This window comes from Rhodotorula graminis (genome assembly GCF_001329695.1).
Source record: "Rhodotorula graminis WP1 unplaced genomic scaffold RHOBAscaffold_7, whole genome shotgun sequence".
Lineage (NCBI taxonomy): Eukaryota > Fungi > Basidiomycota > Microbotryomycetes > Sporidiobolales > Sporidiobolaceae > Rhodotorula > Rhodotorula graminis.
Genome location: NW_017264934.1, coordinates 1,258,010 through 1,280,827, shown reverse-complemented (window position 1 = coordinate 1,280,827; position 22,818 = coordinate 1,258,010). Strand labels below are relative to the sequence as shown.

The window sequence follows — 22,818 nt, the reverse complement described above, 5'->3', positions numbered from 1 at the left end:
GGCGGTACGAGGCAGCTCGCAGTGGTGCTGCTGATCGAGTGCACGCTCGCACGCGTCGGCTCAGCGAGAGCGAGGCGGGTTCCGAGGTCAAGAGGTCGACTCGAGCTGGTCGACTCGCCTCTTGCTCCCACCTCTCTCGTCGAGTCCAGTCGACCGTCACAAGCACTCGTACAGCTCCCACAATGGCCCCACCCAAGTCGGTCGCAGCGCAGCACAAGGGCAAGCTCGAAAAGGACGACCCGACCCTCCTCCCCTCGGACGACGACGACGACTCGGACTTTCACCTCTCGGACAACGATGGAGCTGCCTCGGACTCGGGCGACGACTCGGGCGACGACAACGACGCCGCGCAACCAGCCGCAAAGCGCGCCAAGCTCGCAGACGACGCCAAACCAGCGTGAGCTCCCCTCTCGTCCCTCGTGTCCCTCGCTCTGTCGCGCTCCTTGCTCACTTTGTGCCCGCGCACAGCCTCGACAAGGCCGCCGTCGACGACCTGTGGGCCGCCTTCAACGACCCGTCGGCTGCCGAGCCCTACGCTCCCTCGACGTCGACCGCGTCTACCACGGCCGGCGCTCCTTCAGCCTCGGGCGCAGCCGTTTCCTCCTCCTCGACCGCCAAGGGCAAGGGTCAAGTCGACGTCAAGGGCAAGGGCAAGCGCGCCGACGACGACCTCGTCGAGATCGAGATCGAGTACGGGTTCGCCGGCGAGTGGATCAAGTGCGTCTCGCGTTCCTCGCTCGTCGTGTCCTTTCGGGCGCTTTCCTGCGCCCCGTATGGTCACTGACGTTGTTCTGCTCCCGTGCACAGGCAGAAAAAGCGTGTCCCGCGGTCGTCGGTCGAGGCGCAGGCCTACTTTGCGACGCACCCGCCGCCACCTTCGTCCTCTTCCGCCCAGCCCGCTCTCGGCTCCAGCTCTTCCTCTGCACCCCGAGACCCGACATCGGCCTCGCTCGATGCCCTGTTCGGCCCGTCCGCCGACGAGCCCGCCGTCGCCTCCTCCTCCTCGACCGCACCCACGCCCGCACCTGCACCTGCACCCGCCCCGGCGCCCGCGCCAAGCCGAGCGCCGCCGAAGCGCAAGGCGGGAGGCGGACTCGCCGGCATGGCGGCGACGCTCGGCGTCGGCAAGAAGCCCGCCAAGCTCAACACGCTCGAGAAGAGCAAGCTCGACTGGGACAGGTGCGTCGTCTCTCCCGTCCTCCTGCCTCGTCCAAGCCAGGCCACCGAGCACCTCATTGACAGTCTCCTGCATCGCCCGCACAGCTACGTCTCGACGCAAGAAGGCCTGTCGGACACGCTCACTCACGCGCGCAAGGACGGCTACCTCGACAAGCGCGACTTTCTCGACCGCGTCGAGGGCGCAAAGGAGCGCCAGTGGGACGAGGCAAAGTCGAGGAGGCGGTGACCGCGGTCAGTCAGGCAGAGGGAGCGGCGGAGAGTCGACTGAACAAGTGGGAGGAGGGCGGGCGACGACGAGGAGGGCGCTCGGCTTGCTCGAGGCAGGTGCGACGCTTGCAGTGCACGGCAGCATCGTCTCACGACTCTACGAGCGCGTGAGAGAACTGCGAGACGATAAAAAACGAGCGAGGTTGCAGCTCGCAGCGAGGTCGTCATGCTCAAGACTCGGCAACTCGAGTCGCTCTCGCTTGCGTTCCCTCTGAACAGAGCCTCGCAAGTGCGACAAGACTGAGTATGCAAGACGCGCAGCTACTTCTCGAACCGCTCTAAGGCTTTGAGCCGCATTCGCTCGGCGTGACTCGTCGGCACCTCCTCGCCCACCGCGACGCCTGCGAGGGATCGCGAGTGACCGACAGTGAGTATACGATCAAGAGAGAGTAAGAGAGGAGAAGCCGGGACGCACCCTTGGTCGAGCCGAGGCCGGCGCCCTGCTGAAACTGCGCCGCCTGGACCGGTGCGACCCGCCCGTCGCCTGTCGCGCCGAGTCCTGCTCCAGCGGTCCATCCCTGTGCACAAGAGCTCGTCAGGAAAGGCCCCAGAAGGAGGCGACAGAGGAAGAGAGAGCTGGTGCGCACCATCTTTTCGAGCATCTTGCGCCCGGCGTTGCTCTGCTCGAGCCCGTCCTTGTTGGGCGCAGCGGGCGCCGGCGCCGGCGGCTCGGGGCCGTCAAACTTGCGCTTCTTGCCACCAGGGCCGGCGACAGGGCCCTCGTCGATCGCGCCGTGCACGTCTCGCCGAGCGGCGGCGCGGTCGACGTACTTGGGCTTGGTCGGCGCGGCGGCGGCGGTGGGCGACGGCGATGCGGCGTGCTTCTTGAGCGAGGCGAACTTGCGGGCGGTACTGGCGGCGACGGTGTCGGCGTTGGTGAGGTTCGTCTGCGAGGCGGGAGGGGCGGGCGACGAGGGGGAAGGAGGGCGGGGAGGAGGTCAGTGCGCGCCGACGAGGTGGTGCGGGTGCAGGGATGTGCCTTGTGCAGCGCCGACAGCCTGTTGTGCTTGCGCAGCTCGTCGACGCCCTTGAACTGGCGCTGGCACAGCAGACACACGAACGCGACCGGGTCGCCGTGGGCGAACTCGTCGTTGGCCTCGGCGCTCGACGTCGACGCCGTCGCCGGCGTAGCTGGCCCATGAGGCGCAGGTGCGGCCGGCGGGGGACCAGGAGGTGGCTGGAGCGAGCGAGGGGAGCAAAAAAAGGCGTGTCAATACGCGTTCGAGAGCGAGGAGATGAGCGTGCTCGAGCAAAAGTACAAGGTGGGCCGGCGCGGTGGCAGCGGTGCTCGCGCTCGACGAGCTTGACGCCGCCGACGTCTTGAGGGTGGTGCCCGCGGCGGGCTTGCGGATCTCCTTGGCCTTGTCGTTCCACTTGGCGATGTTAGGCGCAGCCTTGCGGCGCGCAATCAGGTCGCTCTTCTTCTCCTTGCCTGCGCGCACGTCGTCGTCGGTGAGGTGCGTTCGAGAAAGAGGAGAGGAAGGGAGACGCAGGACGCACCGCCAAGGGCAGATGCAGGAGCGGCGACGGCCGGATCAGGCTTCGGCGCCGACAAGTCGGAAGAGCTCGACGAGGTGGCGGCGGCGGCGGGCGTAGCGGTGACGGTCGCCGTAGCCGACGAGCTGATCGGCTTGATCGAGATGGGCGCTGCCGAGCTAGGGCGGTCGAGAGGTACGGCCGAGCTGGTCGTGCTCGGCGGCGGCGGTGCGGCGGCGCCGGGCGGTGCCGAGGTCGCCATGTCGGACGTTGCGGCAGAGGCGGCCGCAGCATCTGCGCCGAGAGCGGCGGCCGACTCGCCGCCTGCCGACGCCGCATCGCCAACCGCGTCGGGCGGCAGGTCGGCCTCGAGGTCGTCGAAGAAGGCGGCGAGGTCGGCCTCGGCCTTGGCCTCCTCGTGCGCTCGTGGGCCCTTGGGCACGTTCTGCATGGCCTTGGCGAGCTCGACCGGCGGCGGCGGCGTCCAGGTCGTGAGGCAACCCTTGTCGTCCCAGTAGGCGAGCTGCTTGCCGCCGTCGCCGCGGAACGACCAGGTCGAGGCGGCGTAGACGGGGATGAACGAGTTCTCGTGGGCGAACGAGGCGGCGACGATGGCCGAGCGGATGCGGAAGCCGGCCGGGTGGAACCGTGGGTTGAAGATGGCGCCGAGGACGTCGGTCGCGAGCTGCAGGGACGAAGCGAGGTGAGCTGCATGTCCCGCATCACGACTGAAAAGAGAAGGGAGGAGTGGACGCACCCGAACGTCGACGAACTGGACGAACGCAAAGCCCCAGCTGCTCCTCGAGGCGCGGTCCTTGGCGATCATGACCCGGCGGACGCCGCCCTTGGCGATCTCCTGGTTGGCCCGACCGCCGACGCGAGCGAGCGTGCTGAAGATCTCGTCCTCGCCCGTGAGCGGGTCGAGGCCTCGCAGGAGGAGCGTGCTGCTCGGCGCCGAGCCGATGTCGCGGGTGCCGTCGTTGACGTAGAAGCTCTGGGTCGTCCCTGTAGGCGCACAACGAGTCAGTAGGACGCACGAGCGATATGGTCGAGGAAGGGAGGAAGAGGGACGGACCCTCGGCCTTGCGCAAGTCCTCGGTCAAGCGAGCTGACGCGCCTTGGTCCTCGCGCCAACCGCCGCTCTTCTGGCTGTAGTTGATCTTGACGCGCATGCCGTCGTACTGGGCCGGCCCGCTCGGCTCACGCCACGGGATGCTCGGAAAGTTGGGCTCGACGAACGCGCGCGCATGCTCGACCGAGCTGAACTTGGCGAACCCGAAGCCCTTGGAGACGTTGGTCGCGCGGTCCATGATGACGGTCGTCGAATCGACCGAGGCGCCCATGTTCTCGAGAAACTGGCGTAGGTGGATGTCGACAGCGTGCGGCGGCAGGCCGAGGAAGATGACCGACGCCGAGACGGGCTCAGGCTGGACAGGGCCTTTGGCGCGAGGAGGAGGTGCGGCGGCGGCCTCGACCTGGGCGCCGGGTGCGGCGGCGTAGCCGACGGGCGACGGCTGGTGGTGCTGATGGTGCTGCTGCTGCGGATAGGCGGGCTGGGCGTGCGGCTGGTAGGTGAAGCCGTGCTGGGGCTGCGGCGGGTGCTGGTAGTCGTCCCGGCCGTAAGGCGAGCCGCGTGCTCGGTCGTGGTCCTGCAGGGTGGCATGTCAGTATGTGCAGCTGAACCGCAGACCAGGAGAAGGCGACGCACCTCGTATCGCCCGCGCTTCATGTTCCTCCCGCCGTCGTCGTCCCAGCCTCGCCCTCCTCGCCCGCCGCCGCCGCCGTAGCCACGGTCGTCGTAGCCCGCACGACCGCCATCGTAACCGCCGCGCCCGCCGCCGTGCCCGCCTCGTCCTCGTCCTGCTGGGCCTCGCTCATCGCGGTGGTCGAAGCCGCGTCCTCCGCGATCGTCTCGCGGGTGCCGGTACGGGTCGCTGTGCGGGTGTGGAGGGTCAGTGGGGACATGGCTACAGGCTGGAGGAGTGCGCAGCTCACCCAAAGCCAGACATGGCGAGACAGAGAGATTGGTCGAGGAGAAGCGAACGCAGGCCCGCTGGGGCTCTCGTCCACCTCGTCCACACCTCGGGTTGCGCATCTGCTGCCCACGCTACCTTCGACAGTCTGCACCAAGACCGCTGTCTGCGGCGAGCGCGAGCCCCGAGGTCAGGCGGGGCCTCTCGTCTCGCCCGAGCCTCCCCCTTGTCCTCGACGAAGGACCGCCGAGCCGAGCGAGCGCTTGTTCTGAGCGCTGACGCCGGCTCGGCGAGCGCGCTCGCACTTCTGCTCGAGCACACCGAGCTCTGCCCCTTGTCTTCGACGCAGCCCGTGTCCTCCCGCCTCGAGCTGGGCTGGCCCTCACCAACGTCGTCCTCGCTACACTCTCCTTCTTTGTTCCTCGCTGGTCGAGCTCTTCTCTCGGCACCTTACGCCTTCGCCCGCTCGACTGGACCGACCTGGTGTCGCCAAACGAGGTGAGCCGGCCGCCGTCCTCTCCTCCTCCTCGCGCCGCACCACTGACCGTCTCGCCTTCGCAGCTCAACTTCCCTCCCGTCCACCTCCCTCCTCATCATCGACATGACTGCCCGCAAGGCGCCCCCTCAGCCCATCCACGTCTCTGGACGTCAAGCGCGCACGACGACCTCGCCCGCGTTCGGCCGCATCCCGACCTTCTCGCACCGCCTCCCCGCACGCAAGCGCATGTCGACGACAACCGCCGGTCCTGTCGTCTCCTACGAGCGAGACGAGGGCAGCGACGAGGAGCAGTCGGACGCGAGCGGCGTCGACAGCGAGCTCGAGGCGATTGCGGCGGCGCAGGTCAGCCAGCGCGCCATGGCCCGGTTGCGCACGCGCCCCGTCGCAGCTGTCGTCGACATCCAGCCGCCGACGCCGGACGTCGAGCCTGTCGGCCTCGCCGCAGCTGCGCGCGGTGTCGCCGCGCCCGTCGCTCGGCCGCACCTGGCCGGTTCTTCCTCCCTCGTCTCGCTCAAGCAGAGCCGCCGCACCGCCTCGATCTACTCGGCGTCATCATCGGTCGGCGTCGTCGGCATGGCGTCCTCGGTCCACGGGCAACAGCGCCAGCCGGTCTACCTCCGGCCGGACCTGAGCGGGCATTCGGGCCTGTCGCTCGACCAGCTGTCGCACACTGCGGCCTGCGAGGCCCTCGTCGACGGCCCGGCGAGGGAGGAAGCGGCACCTCGGCGAGCGCCCAAGACGGCGTCGGCGTCGGTCGTCGTCCAGATGCACCAGCTCGCCTCCACCTCGTCCCTCGCGCTCGCACCCCCTCCTTCCTCCGATTACCCGTCCCAGCCGCACCTCTCCTCCCTCCCGTTCCACTCGTCCAAGCCCTCTCTCCCACCTTCCTACCCGTCTGTCGCCGTCCCTCGCGCCGCAGCCGAGCGCCGCGAGACGCCCGCCGAGCGGCTCAAGCGGCTCTACCTGTGCCCGTGGGAGGCCCTGTCGCCGCGCTCGGCACGCCGACTCGCGCTCGCGTCGCCCGCATACAGCGAGAAGGCCGGGCCTCTCGACGCTGGCGCCGTCGTCGCGCAGCGCTCGGCCGCCGACGGGTTCTCGAGGACCAAGCGGCGGCTCGTCGTCGCCGGCGCCGTCATTCTCGCCGTCGTTCTCCTCGTCGACCTCGTCGTGCTCAACATCCGCATCTTCTCGATGCGCGACGCGTATTACGACGAGTGAGCGGGCCGTTCTTGTGTAGCTTTTCTCGTGCACCTCTCTTTCCCTCTCGTCCAGGCCCAGACGACTCTCGAGAGCTCAAGAGCGAGAGGAAGCAAAGACCGACATCATGCAGGAACGTCGAGAGAACAACAACAACGCGAGTACAAGGTCCACAAGCCGCTCGAGCCCCTCCTGCCGCTAGTCCCACTGGACGGCCTTCTTCCGACCGCGCCCTCGCCCTCGAGCGTTGCCGCCGCGTGCGCCGCCGCCACGATCGCGAGACGAGGTAGATGCGCCGTCGTTCGGGCAGGAGGAGGAGTAGTGGCCCTCTGCGAGCGAGGGAGAGAGGGTCAGTTCGAGGACGAGGAGGGAAAGGCGAGAGACCGGGCGCACGCTCGCCGCACTGCAAGAGCGTTAAGGGTCAGGACGTCGTCGTGCATGTCGAAGGAGAGGAAGGAGGACGGACCTTGAAGCAGGAGTAGTCCGAGTCGCCGCCGCCGCCGGTGCGCGAGCCGCCGCCGCCCCTCGAGCCTCCTCCGCCGCCGCCGTTGCGCTGCGGGCAGTCCTTGGACCAATGGCCCTCTGCGGTCGCGGCGAGATTCAGTTGCTGTGACTGCGCGACAGAGAGGAGAGGAAAGGCGGACGCACCCTCGTGGCAGATGTAGCACTCGCCCGTCGCTCCTCCTCCGCCACCGCCCGAGCGCGAGCCGCCCGCACCGCCGCCGCGTGCGCCGCCGTCAGGGCAGTCCCTCGACCAGTGATCCTCTGCGCAGAAGCTCGAGTAAGATCGAGGGAGCGAGAGAGGGAGGAAAAGGGAGGAGAGAGGAAAGAAGCGGACGCACCAGCGCCGCACTTGAAGCACCCTCCTCCTGCACCACCGCCGCCGCCGCTCCCGCTCGCTCGTCCGCCAGCGGAGCCCGAGCCCGACCCGCCGCCACCGCCGGGCGCCTCGTCGGCCCACGCGAAGAAGCCGCACTGCGCGTCCTTGCTGACGTTGGGGCACTTGTAGAAGCCGCGACCCTGGTTCGGGCCTGCGAGCGTGTGCGGCGTGAGTCATACGCGTCGCCGAGGTCCGTAGAGAGAGAGAGAGAGAGAGGTGGAGCGCACCTTCTTTCGAGACGGTGAGGAGCTTGGGCGTGAGGTCGCACTGGCAGCGCTGCGGCTCGTCGGCGTCGCGGTCGACTTGACGCTGCCGGACACGAGGATCGTCAGGGAGTGCTCGGGAGGATCGGCTGAGGGAGAGAGAGCGAGACGCACATCCGAGGTCGCTCGCCTTTTTGGCGGCGCGGCACCGCCTCCTCCGCTCGGCTGCGGCCCGACGATTGCTCGACCCTGGTCGTCGGCCCACGCGAAGAACCCGCACGACTCCTCGCGAGGCTTGGCGCAGCCGAAGAAGCGGCGGCCCTTGTTGGCGCCCTCCTTGGTGACGGTGCGCTCGGCGGCAGGCTCAGGGCAGTTGCACGTCGGCGCCTCGGCGTTGGCGGCGGCGTCCTCGGCGAGGTCTGCAGGACAGGAAAGTGTGAGCGACCCGCAGAGGCAGAAGTGAAGAGATCTGAGCGCACCGTCGTCGTTGTCGTCGTCCCTCTTGCGCTTGGCGGCCGCCGCTCCTCCTCGACCTCGTCCGCGAGCTGCACCGCCCCGCTCGGCCGCAGCACCTCGTCCTCGACCGCGAGCTGCGCCTCGGGCCGCGCCGCGTCCCCGACCTCGACCGCGAGCGGCAGGAGCGCCGCCGCCGTCGGACCCGTCCGAGTCCTCCGAGTCGGCGCCGCCGCCGGGTCCTCCTCGTCCTCCTCCACCTCCCCCGCCGCCCCCTCCTCCACCGCCGCCCTGACCTGCAGCGCCCTCGACGTAGTGGCGGACCGTCTGCGCATGACGAGAAAGAGTCAGTCCCGCTCGGCCGAGGCTTCGTGAGGATGAGAGAGTGACGACGCACGTTGACGAACGTGTTCATGAGGGCCCTCGTGCGGTCAAACACGTCGCGGTACTCGTTGAGCGACTGGGCGACGACTTGGGCCTTCGTGCGTGTGCCCTCGCAGATCTGGACGAGGCGCTGTTCCGTCTGCGCACGTTCACGAGCTCGTCAGTGACGCTCGCCGAGAGCGAAAGAGTGAGGAGGCAAAGCGGGACGCACAAGACGGCGCAGGTGCGGCTTGCTGAGCGAGTTGTCGAGCCCGAGCGCGTCGTACGCCTTGACGAGGCCGATGCCGAGCGTGGACGGGACGAGGTACTCGACGGCGCCCTCGCGCTGCTTCATGACGTACTGGCGGTCGATTATCTTGGAGATGTGCTCGGCGATGGTGGCGTCGGTCCCTGCAGGCGCGCAAAGAGGTGAGCTCGTCCGAAAGAGCCGACCGACGACGACGAGGGCGAGGGAATGGAGGACGCACCAATCTCGTTCTTGTCCATGAGCGAGACGAGGTCGGCCTCGGTGAGGAGCGAGGGCTGCGTCGTCTGGCCGTCGCGCAGGGCGAGCTCGTCGGGCTCGAACTGCTCGCCGACGGCGAACTCGGGCAGGTGGTTGCCGTTCCACTTGTCGTAGACGTAGACGTCGAGGTAGTTGCGCTCCCGGATGACGAGGCCTGCGAGGAAAGGGCCGCAGAGCGGGTGAGGGACTGGGGAACGACCGAGTCGAGAAGGGAGAGGCGCGAGCGCACCTTTGGCCGAGAACACCTCGCCCGCCATGTCGATCTCGACGGTCGTCTCGAGGCCTCGGGCGTTCTTCGAGCAGCACCCGAGGAACCGGCGCACGATGAGCTCGTAGACCGCCTTCTCCTCGCCGGCCAAGTTGTTGACGTGCGCCGTCGGGTGGATCGGCGGGTGCGCCTTGTCGTTCTTCTTGCCGTTGCGAGGGCGCTCGAAGCCGTTGTTGTTCAGGAGGCTGCGCAAGGAGAGGTAAAAGGTCAGGGCGAGCTGTCGAGAGAGAGAGAGATGCGGGAGGAGGACGCACTTGTCGGCGAACGTGCCCCACCGAGCGTCGCCCGAGTGCTTCTCGATGAGCTCGTGGAAGTCGAACTCGCGGTCGAACTGGTCCGTCTCGGTGCGAGGATAGCTCAGGATGCCTCGCTGGTAGAGGTGCTCGGCCATCTGCGCCCGAGGAGGAACGTGAGCGGGCGCAAGGGGAAGAGGGAGGTGGGCGAGCAGGGGGCGCACCTCGAGGACGCGCTTCGGCGTCATGCGCAACAGGCGCGAGCCCGTCTTCTGCAGCTCGACCGTCGTGAGAGGAAGCGGTTTCCTGCGATGGGACGAAAGGTGTAAGTACGTCGACGGCGGAAGGACAGGGGCGAGCGAGCTGGACGGACCACTTTTGCGTCGGCTTGGTCTCCCACTTGGTGACGGTCGCGACAGGGTTGTCCTCGACGATCGAGTAGATGGCCTCGGCGATGTCGTGGTCGTATAGGCGCCCTCGACGCCAGTTGAACGACGTGGTCGCATCCTCGCGAACGAGGCCGACATGGATGAACCAGAACGGCTCGGGGACGAACGCCTGCACGCGCTCGTACTGGTCGACGACAAAGCCGAGGGTCGGGAACTGACATGGACCTGTGCGTGAGAGCAGTCAGCAATGGTCGCGAAGAGGGGAGGACAAGGGGAACGAGCGGGCGCACCGTAGCTGACGAGGCTGTCGGCGACGGCGTTGATGCGGCGCTGCAGCTCGAGCGTCCACGTGCGGGTGAAGATCGAGCCGACGCGCAGGTCGAGCTCCATGCGCGCCGCGACGGCTTGCGCCTGGCGCATGTCGAGGTCGACAGGGTTGCGGGCGGCCTGGTTGATCTGGCTGCGCGCGGACGACGAGGTCAGAGCCTGTCCTCGTGCGGAGAGGAGGGGGCTCAGGGGACGCACGCAGGGATGATGGCGCTGAACCGAGCCCGCTTGACGATGATGCGCGGGTTGGCCTTGCGGCACACCTCGGCAACCATGGACCCGATGAACTCGCCCTCGCGGTCGCAGTCGGTCCAAATCATGAGGTGCGTCGCCGTGCGCGCCTCGCGCATGAGGTTCTGCTCGATGCCGCGTACGTCGGGGTCCTGCAGGCGGTCGTGGGCAAGTCAGCTCGGCGCAGGCCGAGGAGGGCTCGAGGAAAAAGAAGCGGGCGCACCTGGTTGACGAACGTCTTGACCCGGGCGTCAAAGAGCTGGATCGGCTCGCAGCTGTGCCATTTGCGGTGGTCGTCGTCAAAGTCGTTGGCCGTGAGATGGCCGGCGACGGCCGTGACGGTGAAGTCGGTGTGGCCGGGACCGTGGCCCATGCGGTACGAGAAGCTGTAGTTCTTGATCCATTTGGGCCGCGTGGCGTCTCGCTGTGGTCGTGCGGCTCGAGTCAGCTCGAGCGCTCAGAGGCGCAGCAGGGAGAGAGGGAGAGGAGCAAGAGGTGCTTACCGTGTTGAACTGGCCGCCCGACAGGATCTGGGTGATCGACTTGGCGATGGACGGCTTCTCGGCGACGCACAGCCACTTGACCATGGCGACTCGGGCGACTGCACAGGAGGAACCCACGATCAGCGCTGCTCAAAGAGACGGAGGACAGCCCGCCTCGGGGAGGCGGAGGGAGAGGACACCGGTGTCGGGCTGCCGGGAGTGGAACGCGAGCCAGAGAAGAAGTCAGGGCGTACCTTGTACTCCTTGATGCTCCCTCGCGAGCTCCTGCGCCGGTGCTGGCGGCGGCGAGGTGGCCAAACACGACGAGCTGACGCGGGTGGTCGAGATGGGCGAGCGAGGTGCGTGTTGGAGGGGCCGGCTCGCAGAGGGCTGTCGGTAGATTACCGGGCCGTTCAAGCCAGTGAACGGCGGTCCTTGCCGTGAAGGAGGCGAGCGAGAGCGGGTGACTGATGTCAACTCTCCACCCGGTCGACGGCCTCTCGCTCTCCTCGCCCGCGAGTTGCAGCGGCTTTCTTGTGACCCAGATCGACCGATCCAGAGCCTGGGCAACCATGCAGACCGCGCCCAAGAGGGGGTAGAGAGCGAAAGGCGAGCTGTCTCGCGCCGCAGCTCGAGGTCAGACGTCGCTCTGGCGCTTGACGCGGGGCCAGTAGCCAGATGTACATTGCAAGCTACCACGCGACGCTCTCGCAGGCGAGAAGCGTCGGCCGCAGAGTCAAGACGAGCGACCCCGCCTTCGCTCGTGAGCGACGGCGAACCGAAAGCTCAAGCTCAGCTCGCTCGCTCCACCCTCGTCCAGTCCTCGCCTAGCTAGCTAGACACTACCCGCCAGTCCTACAGGTGCGCCCGGGCCCCCATTCTCTCTCGCCCCTCGCGTGTCAAGAGGAGGCGGCAGGACGAGATGAGGCGCTCCTCTTCGGCTCGCCACAGCGGTTCATGCAGGCGCGGTGGGCAGGCGTGCGTCCGGGCTGGGCCTATGCAGGCGTCTCCCAAGACCTTGTGCCAGTCACGATCCCTGCAGAGGCGGTTGCGACGGAGCGGGGCTGGGCCGCCGACGGATCTCGGCGCAGACGAGGTGGACCGGCGGCAGCAGCGCAAGACGTGTCCGAGACCGCCTAGGAGCACGCAACTGACTCTCTGCCTACACGCAACAGCCGGTCGGGTCGAGTCTGCTTCTGGCTCCATCGCCCTCCCTCTCCCTCGACGACCTGTGCGTCTCCATCTCTCTCTTCCTCTCCTTCACGGTCCTGCAGAGCTGACTCGCCGTTCCCTGCAGATCTACATCTACCGTGCGCCTGCGCTCGCGTGACCTGTATCGCGACACCGTCACTGACCCGTCGCACCCTCCTGCAGATGCTCGTCCTCGCCGGCGCCTCCGTCTTCCACCCGCCTCAGCGCGCCGCGCTCCTCGCGCGCGTGCACGCTGCGGCCCCGCACATCTCGTCGGTCGACGCCGTCTACGCCCACTTTGTCGAGCCGGTCTCGGACGAGGCGGGCAAGGCGCTCGCCGACGTGCAGTCCAAGGAGCGCCAGGTCCTCGACGCCCTGCTCAAGTACGGCGACGACTATGCGCTCCCGGGCACCCGCAGCGCCGTCAACACGGCCATCGACCTCGGCTGCGCGCCGGGCGTCATCTGGGTCGTGCCTCGCGCCGGCACCATCTCGCCGTGGTCGTCCAAGGCGACCGACATCGCCAAGATGTGCACGCTCGACGGCACCGTCCGCCGCATCGAGCGCGGCCTCATCTTTGTCGTCGAGACCGAGGGCAAGGCGCTGCGAGCGGCCGACCTCGGTCTCGTCGCGCACCACCTGCACGACCGCATGACCCAGATGCTCGCCGACACCAAGCCGGCCGACAAGGCCCTGTTCGAGCGCGGCACGCCGGCGCCCCTCACGACCATCGTCCTCAAGGACAAGACGGTCCAGGAGGCCAAGGACAAGCTCGTGCGCGCCAACCAGGAGCTCGGCCTCGCGCTCGGCGGCGAGGAGCTCGACTACCTCGTCGAGTGCTTCCTCGCGTCGGCCGCCTCGGGTCGCGACCCGACCGACGTCGAGCTGTTCATGTTCGCCCAGGTCAACTCGGAGCACTGCCGCCACAAGATCTTCAACGCGGCGTGGGTCATCGACGGCCAGGCGCAGGACAACTCGCTGTTCGCCATGATCCGCAACACGCACAAGATCACGCCCGAGCACACCATCTCGGCCTACTCGGACAACGCCGCCGTCATCGACGGCTCGGTCGTGCCGCGCTTCGCCGCCGGGCCCTCGGACGCCGCCGCCCTCCCCGTGTACCAGGCCAAGGACGAGCACATGCCCATCCTCATCAAGGTCGAGACGCACAACCACCCGACCGCCGTCTCGCCTTTCCCCGGCGCCGCGACGGGCTCGGGCGGCGAGATCCGCGACGAGGGCGCCGTCGGTCGTGGCTCGCGCCCCAAGGCCGGCCTCTCGGGCTTCACCGTGTCGAACCTCCTCATCCCCGACTTTGTCCAGCCGTGGGAGACCGACTTTGGCAAGCCGGCGCACATCGCGTCGTCGCTCGACATCATGCTCGAGGGCCCGCTCGGCTCGTCGGCGTTCAACAACGAGTTCGGCCGCCCGGGCCTGACGGGCTACTTCCGCACGTTCGCCGAGGAGGTGCCCGCGCTCGACAAGGACGGCAACCGCGCGAGCGAGATCCGCGGGTACCACAAGCCGATCATGATCGCCGGCGGGTACGGCACCGTCCGCCCCGAGTTCGCGCTCAAGGACAAGATCACGCCGGGCGCTCGCCTCATCGTGCTCGGCGGGCCGGGCATGCTCATCGGCCTCGGCGGCGGTGCGGCGTCGTCGATGGCGTCGGGCTCGTCGTCGGCCGACCTCGATTTTGCGTCGGTGCAGCGCGAGAACCCCGAGATGCAGCGCCGGTGCCAGCAGGTGCTCGACACGTGCGTCTCGCTCGGCGAGCGCAACCCGATCCAGTCGGTGCACGACGTCGGCGCCGGCGGCCTGTCGAACGCGCTCCCCGAGCTCGTTCACGACGCCGACCTCGGCGGCGAGTTCGAGATCCGCGACGTCCTCGTCGACGACCCGGGCATGTCGCCGATGGAGATCTGGTGCAACGAGTCGCAGGAGCGGTACGTGCTCGCCGTCGGCCCGGCCGACCTCGAGCGGTTCGAGGCGATCGCGCGCCGCGAGCGGTGCCCGTACGCCGTCGTCGGCACGGCGACCGAGGAGCAGAAGCTCGTCGTCAAGGACCGCCTCCTCAAGGAGGACGCCATCAACCTGCCCATGTCGCTCCTGTTCGGCAAGCCGCCGCGCATGCACCGCAAGGCCGTCACGCTCGACCAGCCGCGCGACGCGTTCGACTCGTCGCTCAAGCAGTACCTCCCCGCCGCCGAGTCGACCCGTGACGTCCTCGACCTCGCCGTCGAGCGCGTCCTGCACCTGCCCTCGGTCGGGTCCAAGTCGTTCCTCATCACGATCGGCGACCGCTCCATCTCGGGCCTCGTCGCGCGCGACCAGATGGTCGGGCCCTGGCAGGTGCCCGTCGCCGACGTCGCCGTCACGCAGGCGACGTACGGCTTCGACGTCGTCGCCGGCGAGGCCATGGCCATGGGCGAGCGCACGCCGCTCGCGCTCCTGTCGCCCGCCGCGTCGGCCCGCATGGCCGTCGCCGAGTCGCTCCTCAACCTCGTCGCGGCCGACATCCCGACGCTCGACCACGTCAAGCTGTCGGCCAACTGGATGACGGCCGCGTCGCACAACGGCGGCAACGAGGGCAAGGCGCTGTTCGAGGGCGTCGAGGCGATCGGCATGGACCTGTGCCCCAAGCTCGGCGTCAGCATCCCTGTCGGCAAGGACTCGATGTCGATGGCCATGGACTGGAACGACGCCCAGGGCGAGCGCAAGACGGTCACGGCGCCGAGCTCGCTCGTCGTCACGGCCTTCTCGCCCGTCGTCAACGTCGCCAAGACGTGGACGCCCGAGCTTCAAGTTCTCGACGAGCCGACCGTCCTCGTCTTCTTCGACCTCGCGGCGGGCAAGCAGCGTCTCGGCGGCTCGGCGCTCGCGCAGGTGTTCAAGCAGCTCGGCTCGGACGCACCCGACGTCGAGGACGCCAAGGTGCGCTCGCACCCCTTCCCTCTCTTTCCCCTCTCCCGCTCTCCGACCCAGTGACTGACGCCTCATCGTTCCCGCCTGCAGGTCCTCAAGGCGTTCCTCACGGCGTGCCGCGAGATCCGCGTCGAGCACCCCGACCTCGTCCTCGCGTACCACGACCGCTCGGACGGCGGTCTCTTGACGACGATCGTCGAGATGTGCTTCGCCGGTCGCGTCGGTGCCGAGATCATGGTCGACGCGTTCAAGAAGGACGACGATGCGGTCGCAGCCCTGTTCAACGAGGAGCTCGGCGCCGTCTTCCAGGTTCGCCAGGCCGACGTCCCGGCCCTGTCGCAGGCCTTCATCCGGGCCGGCGTCCCGTCGACGGCGATCCACCCGATCGGCCGTGTCGCCTCGAGCCGTGACGACCAGGCCGTCAGCATCGCGTCGGGCGGTGCGCTCCTTTGGTCGTCGACGCGTGCGGCCCTGCAGCAGCAGTGGGCCGAGACGTCGTACCGCATGCAGGCGCTGCGCGACAGCCCCGAGGGCGCCCTCGAGGAGTTCGAGAACATCGCCGACGACCAGCACCGCGGCCTGTACTACGACCTCAAGTTCGACCCGGCCGAGGTCCTCGCCGACCCGCTCCTCGAGAAGCTCACGAGCCTCAACGACCGGCCCAAGGTCGCCATCCTCCGCGAGCAGGGCGTCAACGGCCACATCGAGATGGCTTGGTCGGTGCGTCCCGCTCTCCCTGTCCCTCGTCGTCGTCGTCGTCCTCGTTGCGCAGGTCACTGACCTCGTTTCCCTCCCTTCCCTCCCTTCCCTCCCTTCCCTCCCTTCCCTCCCTCTCTCCCCACCCTCTCGCCTTCTCTCCCTCGCTCTCGGCCCCACAGTTTGCCCAGGCCGGCTTCGCGTCGGTCGACGTCCACATGTCGGACCTCATCTCGGGCCGAGTGTCGCTCGCCGACTTCAAGGGCGTCGCCGCGTGCGGCGGCTTCTCGTACGGCGACGTCCTCGGCGCCGGCAATGGGTGGGCCAACTCGATCTTGCTCAACGCCAACGCGCGCAAGGAGTTTGAGCACTTCTTCAAGCAGCGCTCGGACACGTTCGCGCTCGCCGTGTGCAACGGGTGCCAGCTCTTTGCGCAGCTCGGGCCCGACCTCGTCCCGGGCACCGAGCAGTGGCCCCTGTTCAAGCAGAACCTGTCGGGCCGGTTCGAGGGCCGCGCGTGCCTCGTGCGCGTCGAGGACACGCCGACGACGCGCGGCAGCGTCTTCCTCTCGTCGCTCGCCGGCTCGACGCTCCCGATCGCGGTCGCGCACGGCGAGGGCCGCGCGACGTACGTCGAGCCGGCGTCGGTTGCCTCGGGTCGCGACAGCGTCGTGCTGCGGTACGTCGACCCGACGACGGGCGCGCCGACCGAGCGGTACCCGTTCAACCCGAACGGCTCGCCCGAGGGCGCGACGGGCGTCACGGCGCTCGGCGGGCGCGTCCTCGCCATGATGCCGCACTCGGAGCGCGTCACGCAGAAGACGAGCAACAGCTGGTACCCGCGCGAGGTGCGCGACGAGTGGAAGGGCGTCGGCCCTTGGTTCTCTATGTTTGTCAACGCCCGGAGGTGGGTCAACTAGAGCTCGTCGGTGGAGCAAACCCTTTTGTATTCTTTCTCTATCTCTCGCTCTCATAGTCTGTCAACGTGCGCCCTGTTTCGGTCCTCGAGCGTGTGCGAGCGAGAGTCCAAGCGAGAGCACGAGCGAGCCTTCCTCCTCTCGGACTCACTTCCGTCTCGCGGTCATCGCAGTTCTCTGGGTCGAGATCGACGGTCGACGCACCTGCAGCACGTCCATGCACGTTCTACCATCGTCGACGAGCGAGAAACAAAGAGGAAGAGAGAGCGAGAGCAAGCGATTCGGCCACAGCGCACGAGCCTCTTCCTCTGACGCGACCTCCCTCTCTCTCGCCGCATGAGAACGCTCGTCGCATGTCGCAAGGGGCATCGCCTCGTCTCGCTCTCACCGGACGAACGCGAGAAGGACAGCCGCAAAGCTGCTCTCGGACCTCTTCCTCCCTCCTCCTCTAGGCCGCCGCTCTCGCTCTCTCGCCTCGCCCAAGCTCGAAGCACCCGTCGTCGCACGCACCCTCGTTGCACTCGCTTCTCCGTCATCGTCGTCGCCGCCGCAGCTAGACGAACAACGTCCTGCCCCTCGTGCGCGCCTTGTCGCGCTCGGCACGCTGCTTGGCCTTGAGGACCCTCCACCGGCTCCACAGCTCGTCGCCGTCCATGTACGCGCCCTTGAGCCACCTGCCCGCTTCCTCCCCGCCCTCGTGCTCGCCCTCGCCGGGAGGAGGCCGCACAAACTCGAACGCGGTGCGGGCGTGCAGGACGCGGCGGTTGTCAAACACGACGCACTCGCCCTCGGCGAGCTGGTGGGTCCACCGCCACCGCTGCTCTGGGTCGTCGCACAGGGCGGCAAACTGGCCGAGCGCGTCGTGCAGGCGCGCGAGGCGCTCGGCGTCGTCGCTCACCGTCTCGGCGCCGGCGGCGCCGGTGCGCGTCATGCGCTCGAGCGTGAGCGGGCCCTGGAACGGCGGGCTGTAGTTGACGGCGTGCACCTTGGCGGCGTGGTGGCCCGATGCGCCGCCCTGGCCCGCCGGGGCGTGCGCGAGCTCGAGCGTCGGGCGCACGAACCGCGTGTGGTGCGGCCCGTTGCGGTACTCGAACGTGACGTGCTCGGTCGCGAGCGTGTCGAACGCCGAGGGCGAGTGGTGCCGCAGGTGCTCGGCGAGGGCAAACGTGTCGACAAAGTACGACGTGCCGCCGACGACGTGGCGGTTGAGGAGCGAGTGCAGGAACTGGTACCGCGGCGGGTTGTCGAAGTGGCTGCGGGCGCGACGAGCGAGAGTCAGGTCTCGACTCTTCCACACGAGAGAGAGAGAGAAAGAAGTAGGCGGACGCACGTGAGGTCCATGTGCAGGCCGAGGTCGAGGTTGGTGTAGGCGATGTTGAGGCTGCCGTCCTCGGCCTTGACGTCCCACAGGTCGCCGTACCAGGTGCGCCTCAGGCTCCCGATGCGCTCGACGAGTTTGCGCAGCTCGGGCTTGTCGTGGCCGTCGCGCTCGGCGGTCGGGACGCCCGTGACGATGCAGATGCCGTCCTGGATGAGGCCGGCGAGGGTGCGCTCGAGGGCGGCGTCCGAGTGCTGAAAGTCGGCGTACGGGACGCGGATGAGGGTGCGCTCGAGCTGGGCGCGGTCCCACGGGGTGGCGGGAGGGAGGTGCCCCTGCTTCTCGTGGGCGAGGTTGTCGCCCTCGAGGATGGCGACGAGGAGGTCGAGCGGGACGACGCTGAGCTTTGCGGCCTTGGACGAGGGTGGGGCCGAGGCGAGCGGGGTGGACCACTCTGTGACGAGGCAGTCGCCTTTGCCCGGGATGTCGTGTACGCCGTAGCCGACGAGGTGGCCGTCGAGCGGGATGTCGGTGGTGCGGAACAGGCGCTGTTGGGACGCCGGGTGGACGTGGTCCGAGTGGATCGAGCTGTCGCGGAGGAAGAGGTTGGGGAGGGACAGGGTGCGCTTGGTCGCAGGGTTGGCCGGGTCGACAAAGTGGAGGGTCGAGTCGGACAGGGGCGAGTCGGGCGAGGTCGACAGCGACTCGAGCTGGTAGGTGCGGGACCGCGGGCGCAGGACGAACGGCTGGGGCTTGAGGTCGTCTTGAGGGCGTGCATGTGCCGGCGGTCGAGGTTGCGGGCGAGGTGCGCCGGCCGACGAGGGTGGGGGTCGTCGAGGAGAGGTGGACGACGAGGCGAGGCGCGCGAGGGCGAGTGGTCGCGGGCGAGTCGCGGCTCGCAGGGGTGCACCGACTGTGCAGCGGGCGAGCATGGCTGGCGTGTCGGTAGAGGGACAGGAGCAAGAGTGAGCCGGAGCAAGGCGATGCAGGTTCCGGTCAACTCGCACCTCGCACCCGGTCGAGCGTGTGCTGCTGCGATCTGGTCGTGCAACTACTTTGAGCAGCTTGCACGAGCCAGCTTGCGCACCGAGCTAGACGGTGTCGCCTCGCCCTTCGTCGACCTCGTCCTCATCATCTCGCAGCTGTTCCCCTTCCTCGAACATCACCCTCTGAGGCCATGGCCACCTTTGCCAAGCGCACCTTTGACGCAGCCGCTTACTCGGCCTCTCGCCCGTCCGTCCCCTCCCTCCCTCTCCTCTCCACTCCTCTCCTCCTCCGCCGGCTGACCCCCACACTCGTCGCAGTTCGTATCCACGCGCCCTCCTCGACCACGTCGTCGCCTTCCTCGACCGCGCACCCCCATCGACCACCACCTCGACACCCCCCACCACCCTCGTCGACCTCGGGTGCGGGCCGGGCCTCTCGACCTTCGACTGGCTCAGCCTCCCCTCTTCCTCCTCCTCCTCGTCGACCTCGACCTCGACCACGACCTCGCCCCGCTTCGAGCGCATCATCGGCATCGACCCCTCCCCCGGCATGGTCGCCGCAGCCCGCACCATCCTCGCCGACCGCGACCCAAGCCCCTCGGCCGACATCTGCTTCGAGGTCGCTCGCGGCGACAAGCTCGACGGCGTCGTCGACGACAGCACCGTCGACCTCGTCATTGCCGGCCAGGCCGCTCATTGGTTCGACGCGCCGGCGACCTACGCAGAACTCGCGCGTGTCCTCAAGCCGGGAGGAGCGTTCGCCTTCTGGGTGCGTCCTCGTCCTCGTTCCCTGTCTCTCTCACCCTATCGAGCCGCACGTCGACTCACAGCCTCCTCGTTCCACAGGGCTACGGCGAGTTCTTCTTCCCGGGCAAGCCCGACCTGTCGGCCTTGATCCCGCGCTACTCGGGTGGCACCCTCGGTGCGTCTCCCTCGTCCATTTCCCTCTGCCTCTCCTTGCCTCCCGAGACTCTCGCTCACACTCGTCTCACGCATCGTTCACACAGGCCCCTATTGGGAGCAGCCCGGCCGCTCCATCGTTGAGAACCTCCTCGCGGCCTTCCCGCTCCCCGCCGCCTCGCCCTCTTCGCCCATCCCGTCGTCGACCGCGTCGCAGTTCGACCCGGCGTCGCTCACGCGCACCTTCTTCCTGCGCCCCGACACCGAGCAGGGTGCGCTCTCGCCGCTCCTCGAGCCCCTCGCCGCCCCGCTCGGGCCCCCCTCGTCTTCCTCCTCCCTCAGCACGACCTGGCTCGCACCCTCCCCCTCCTCCTCCTCAGCCTCCTCCCCATCACCATCACTCCCACACGGCCTCGCCCGCCTCGAGGTGCACCGCACGCTCCTCCTCACGCGCCACTGGTCCGTCGCCGAGCTCGAGGGCTACCTGCGCACGTGGAGCGCCGCGCACGCCTACGACGAGGCGCACCCGAGCGAGGGCGAGGGCAGGGGCGAGGGCGACGTCGTGAGCGGCTTTGTGCGGCAGCTGAGGGAGCGAGGGCTCGGCGAGCTGAGCGAGGGCGAGACGGTCGAGGTGGCGTGGGAGATGGGGCTCGTCATGGGCCGCAAGCGGGCCTGAGGGGCCTGAGCGAGGGCATCGAGTTGGGGGTGTCGGGTGCGGGACGAGCGACGAGCGAGCGACGAGCGAGCGACGAGCGAGCGACGGGCGAGACGAGGGAGAGGACGAGGGCCGTGCGACGACGAGCAGGTCTCGCGCGACGAAGAGGGAGGGGCAGCCGCACGACGTAGACGCCGAACAAAGCCATAGAGCCAATGCATGCAGTACCTCTCGCGAGCCTGTCACGCTCGGGTCGAGAGCTCTCTCCCTCTCGCCGCTCGCACCTCTCCCAAGCTCACGCTCGCGGACGCGCACACGTCGACGTTGCTCGTCTCGCGCTCGAGCTGGTTCCCCTGCACGACGTGCACCTCGCTCGCTCAGTACCACCTGCGAGCGAGCGCGCCCGCCTCGCCCCGCTCAGTCAGTCCCCAACCGCTGCCCGCTCCCCCACCGATGCGTCGCCGAGCGCTCGTCCCTCGTCGCGCTCGATCCCGGTGCGCCCCTGCCCGCCGCCGCACTCGGCGCCTGCTGCTGCTGCGACTGGCCAGCCCTCGCCGCCGCCGCACCCGCCGCCGCGCCGGCCCCAGGCGTCCCGCCGAGCGTGCGCCCGCCCGCCGCAGGGCGGAACGCCGTCCCGAACGCCGTGCGGTAGCTCGCCGTGCCGCCCGCTGCAGCGCCGCCGCCCGAGAAGGACGACGGGACGGCGGGTCCGTTGCCGAGCGTGTTGATGAGGAACTGGGGCGGCGCGAGGAGCGACGCGACGAGGGACGGGAGCCGGTTGTTGTTCTGGCGGGGGTAGATCTGCGCGGGCGACGAGACAAGGTTGGTGAGTCACTGTGTGGCCTCCAGAGAGAGAAGCTGCGCGCTTCCGCAACACGGGTGACGAGGAAAGAGAGAGAGAGAGAGAGGGACGCACGACGGCGATAAAGTAGTACGCGTGCGCGGCGACCATGCCCGTGAAGGAGCGCAAGACGGCGCCCGGCCCCCCTTGGAGGAGGTCCATGCCGAGCATGGCAAAGGGAAAGTAGGGCGCCGGGAGCGTCAGGATGCCGTACAGGTTGACCCTGCGCGCGACGACGAGGGGAGGGTCAGGGCGAGCTGCGGGAACAGGACGACGCGAGAGAAGGGTGGACGCAACTGGTTCATCGAGTTGACCTGGGCCCACAGGTGCACGACAGCGAGCTGGAACGCGCTGTACAGCCACGGGTTCTCCAGCGGCGTGTTGAGGCCCTGCATGCGCGAGTGGGCGAGTCAGCGTCGCTCGCGGGGTGAAGGAGAGGACCGAGGGACGCACAATGATGCCGGCGCAGATGAGGATAAACGCCCAGGCTGTTCCGCGAGAGGAAGGCTCAGTGGCGTGCTCGGGAGAAAGAGAGAGAGAGAGAGAACGCGTGGACGCACTCATGTCGGCGAGGCGCATGGCAAAGTGGCCCTCCTCGAGCTCCTTGAGGCTGCGGTACAGCATGATCAAGCTGAACACGAGCTGGATGCCGCCGCCGCCAAACAGGAAGGGCAGGACGAGGCGCTGCAGCTCCCAGTTCTGCGCGACCCGGTGCGGGACAAAGGCGACGCTGTACGGCGACACGAGCTGGAGGATGACGGGCAGGGTCGTCGCGAGAACGCCGAGGACGACGGTGCGCGTGAAAGGCGGGACTTTGCGGATCTGTAAGTGGTCGAGGGGCGGGCGAATGCGGCGGGGCGGGGAGGGGAGGAGGAGGGAGGAGATGTGAGCGTCGTGCGCAGTGCGTGTAGGGGCACCGGTGCTGCGTGCCGGAGCCGCAGGGTCTCGCGCATCGTGCCCTTGCCTCCTTGCCCAACCTCGAGCCGGCCCGGGGAGGAGAGAACGGCGCGAGTCGCCCGCGGGCGATGAGGAGGCGGGCTGGTTGGCGACGACGACCACGACCGCCGGGCAGCGGTGGAAGAGCGCAGAGTCTGGCACCTGCTCTCCTGAGCTCGCCGACCTGGGCGCACAGCCGCTCGAGGCGTGACCGTTGAGCGGTGACGAGGGCGAGTCGAGGTGGGGCGACGACGAGGTCGAGGGGGGACCGGGAGCTAGAAGGCGATGCTGAGGGTGGACACGGGAGGACCGTGCAAGCTCACCTCGTCCATGGTGGCCAGTCGTGAGGCGAAAGAGGGTGCGAGGTGGAGTTGCGACGACTGCGAGCGAACGGCGACGAAAGGCCTCTCTCGCGGCTCTCGAACGCTGCTCTTGAGTGCCAAGCTCGATCCATGCTATGCGAGTATGCTACGGCGGCTCCATTCTAGACAGCCCTCGTCTCCCCGA

At 68.6% G+C, this 22,818-nt stretch overlaps 8 protein-coding genes across 8 annotated transcripts; 4 read left to right on the top strand and 4 right to left on the bottom strand.

Annotated features, from left to right (window-relative positions):
- Positions 1 to 182: 182 nt before the first annotated feature.
- Positions 183 to 1,405, top strand: RHOBADRAFT_44560 (uncharacterized protein; the record flags this gene model as incomplete). Its single annotated transcript, XM_018414437.1, has 4 exons — positions 183 to 397; positions 469 to 717; positions 808 to 1,179; positions 1,264 to 1,405. 4 exons carry the CDS (start codon positions 183 to 185, stop codon positions 1,403 to 1,405), a joined length of 978 nt encoding a protein of 325 aa, XP_018271095.1.
- Positions 1,406 to 1,672: 267 nt separating this feature from the next.
- Positions 1,673 to 4,931, bottom strand: RHOBADRAFT_53944 (uncharacterized protein; the record flags this gene model as incomplete). Its single annotated transcript, XM_018417072.1, has 10 exons — positions 1,673 to 1,787; positions 1,862 to 1,964; positions 2,034 to 2,333; positions 2,471 to 2,623; positions 2,706 to 2,878; positions 2,947 to 3,607; positions 3,680 to 3,927; positions 3,998 to 4,571; positions 4,631 to 4,856; positions 4,918 to 4,931. 10 exons carry the CDS (start codon positions 4,929 to 4,931, stop codon positions 1,708 to 1,710), a joined length of 2,532 nt encoding a protein of 843 aa, XP_018271094.1. The 3' UTR covers positions 1,673 to 1,707.
- Positions 4,932 to 5,496: 565 nt separating this feature from the next.
- On the top strand, positions 5,497 to 6,612 carry RHOBADRAFT_44558 (uncharacterized protein; the record flags this gene model as incomplete). Its single annotated transcript, XM_018414436.1, has 1 exon — positions 5,497 to 6,612. One exon carries the CDS (start codon positions 5,497 to 5,499, stop codon positions 6,610 to 6,612), a length of 1,116 nt encoding a protein of 371 aa, XP_018271093.1.
- A 174-nt stretch (positions 6,613 to 6,786) lies between these two features.
- On the bottom strand, positions 6,787 to 11,051 carry RHOBADRAFT_53943 (uncharacterized protein; the record flags this gene model as incomplete). Its single annotated transcript, XM_018417071.1, has 19 exons — positions 6,787 to 6,920; positions 6,985 to 6,994; positions 7,058 to 7,173; positions 7,240 to 7,356; positions 7,434 to 7,622; positions 7,699 to 7,780; positions 7,849 to 8,093; positions 8,154 to 8,454; positions 8,525 to 8,650; positions 8,723 to 8,901; positions 8,979 to 9,170; positions 9,246 to 9,469; positions 9,539 to 9,675; positions 9,742 to 9,823; positions 9,891 to 10,131; positions 10,197 to 10,366; positions 10,432 to 10,616; positions 10,688 to 10,888; positions 10,968 to 11,051. The coding sequence occupies 19 exons, from the start codon at positions 11,049 to 11,051 to the stop codon at positions 6,790 to 6,792; spliced, it is 3,012 nt and encodes a 1,003-aa protein (XP_018271092.1).
- Positions 11,052 to 11,903: 852 nt separating this feature from the next.
- RHOBADRAFT_53942 (uncharacterized protein) lies at positions 11,904 to 16,762 on the top strand (the record flags this gene model as incomplete). The annotated part of the gene is made up of 6 exons (XM_018417070.1): positions 11,904 to 11,924; positions 12,122 to 12,177; positions 12,244 to 12,256; positions 12,321 to 15,071; positions 15,153 to 15,782; positions 15,941 to 16,762. 6 exons carry the CDS (start codon positions 11,904 to 11,906, stop codon positions 16,676 to 16,678), a joined length of 4,209 nt encoding a protein of 1,402 aa, XP_018271091.1. The 3' UTR covers positions 16,679 to 16,762.
- A 410-nt stretch (positions 16,763 to 17,172) lies between these two features.
- Positions 17,173 to 18,925, bottom strand: RHOBADRAFT_53941 (uncharacterized protein; the record flags this gene model as incomplete). Its single annotated transcript, XM_018417069.1, has 2 exons — positions 17,173 to 17,928; positions 18,006 to 18,925. 2 exons carry the CDS (start codon positions 18,923 to 18,925, stop codon positions 17,229 to 17,231), a joined length of 1,620 nt encoding a protein of 539 aa, XP_018271090.1. The 3' UTR covers positions 17,173 to 17,228.
- A 245-nt stretch (positions 18,926 to 19,170) lies between these two features.
- RHOBADRAFT_44554 (uncharacterized protein) lies at positions 19,171 to 20,555 on the top strand (the record flags this gene model as incomplete). The annotated part of the gene is made up of 4 exons (XM_018414435.1): positions 19,171 to 19,226; positions 19,298 to 19,748; positions 19,826 to 19,901; positions 19,987 to 20,555. 4 exons carry the CDS (start codon positions 19,171 to 19,173, stop codon positions 20,553 to 20,555), a joined length of 1,152 nt encoding a protein of 383 aa, XP_018271089.1.
- Positions 20,556 to 21,441: 886 nt separating this feature from the next.
- On the bottom strand, positions 21,442 to 22,188 carry RHOBADRAFT_6599 (uncharacterized protein; the record flags this gene model as incomplete). Its single annotated transcript, XM_018418841.1, has 4 exons — positions 21,442 to 21,598; positions 21,673 to 21,764; positions 21,829 to 21,863; positions 21,936 to 22,188. Coding segments are annotated over 4 exons (537 nt in total), but the record flags the coding sequence as incomplete, so codon positions are not given.
- Between the last annotated feature and the right edge of the window lie 630 nt (positions 22,189 to 22,818).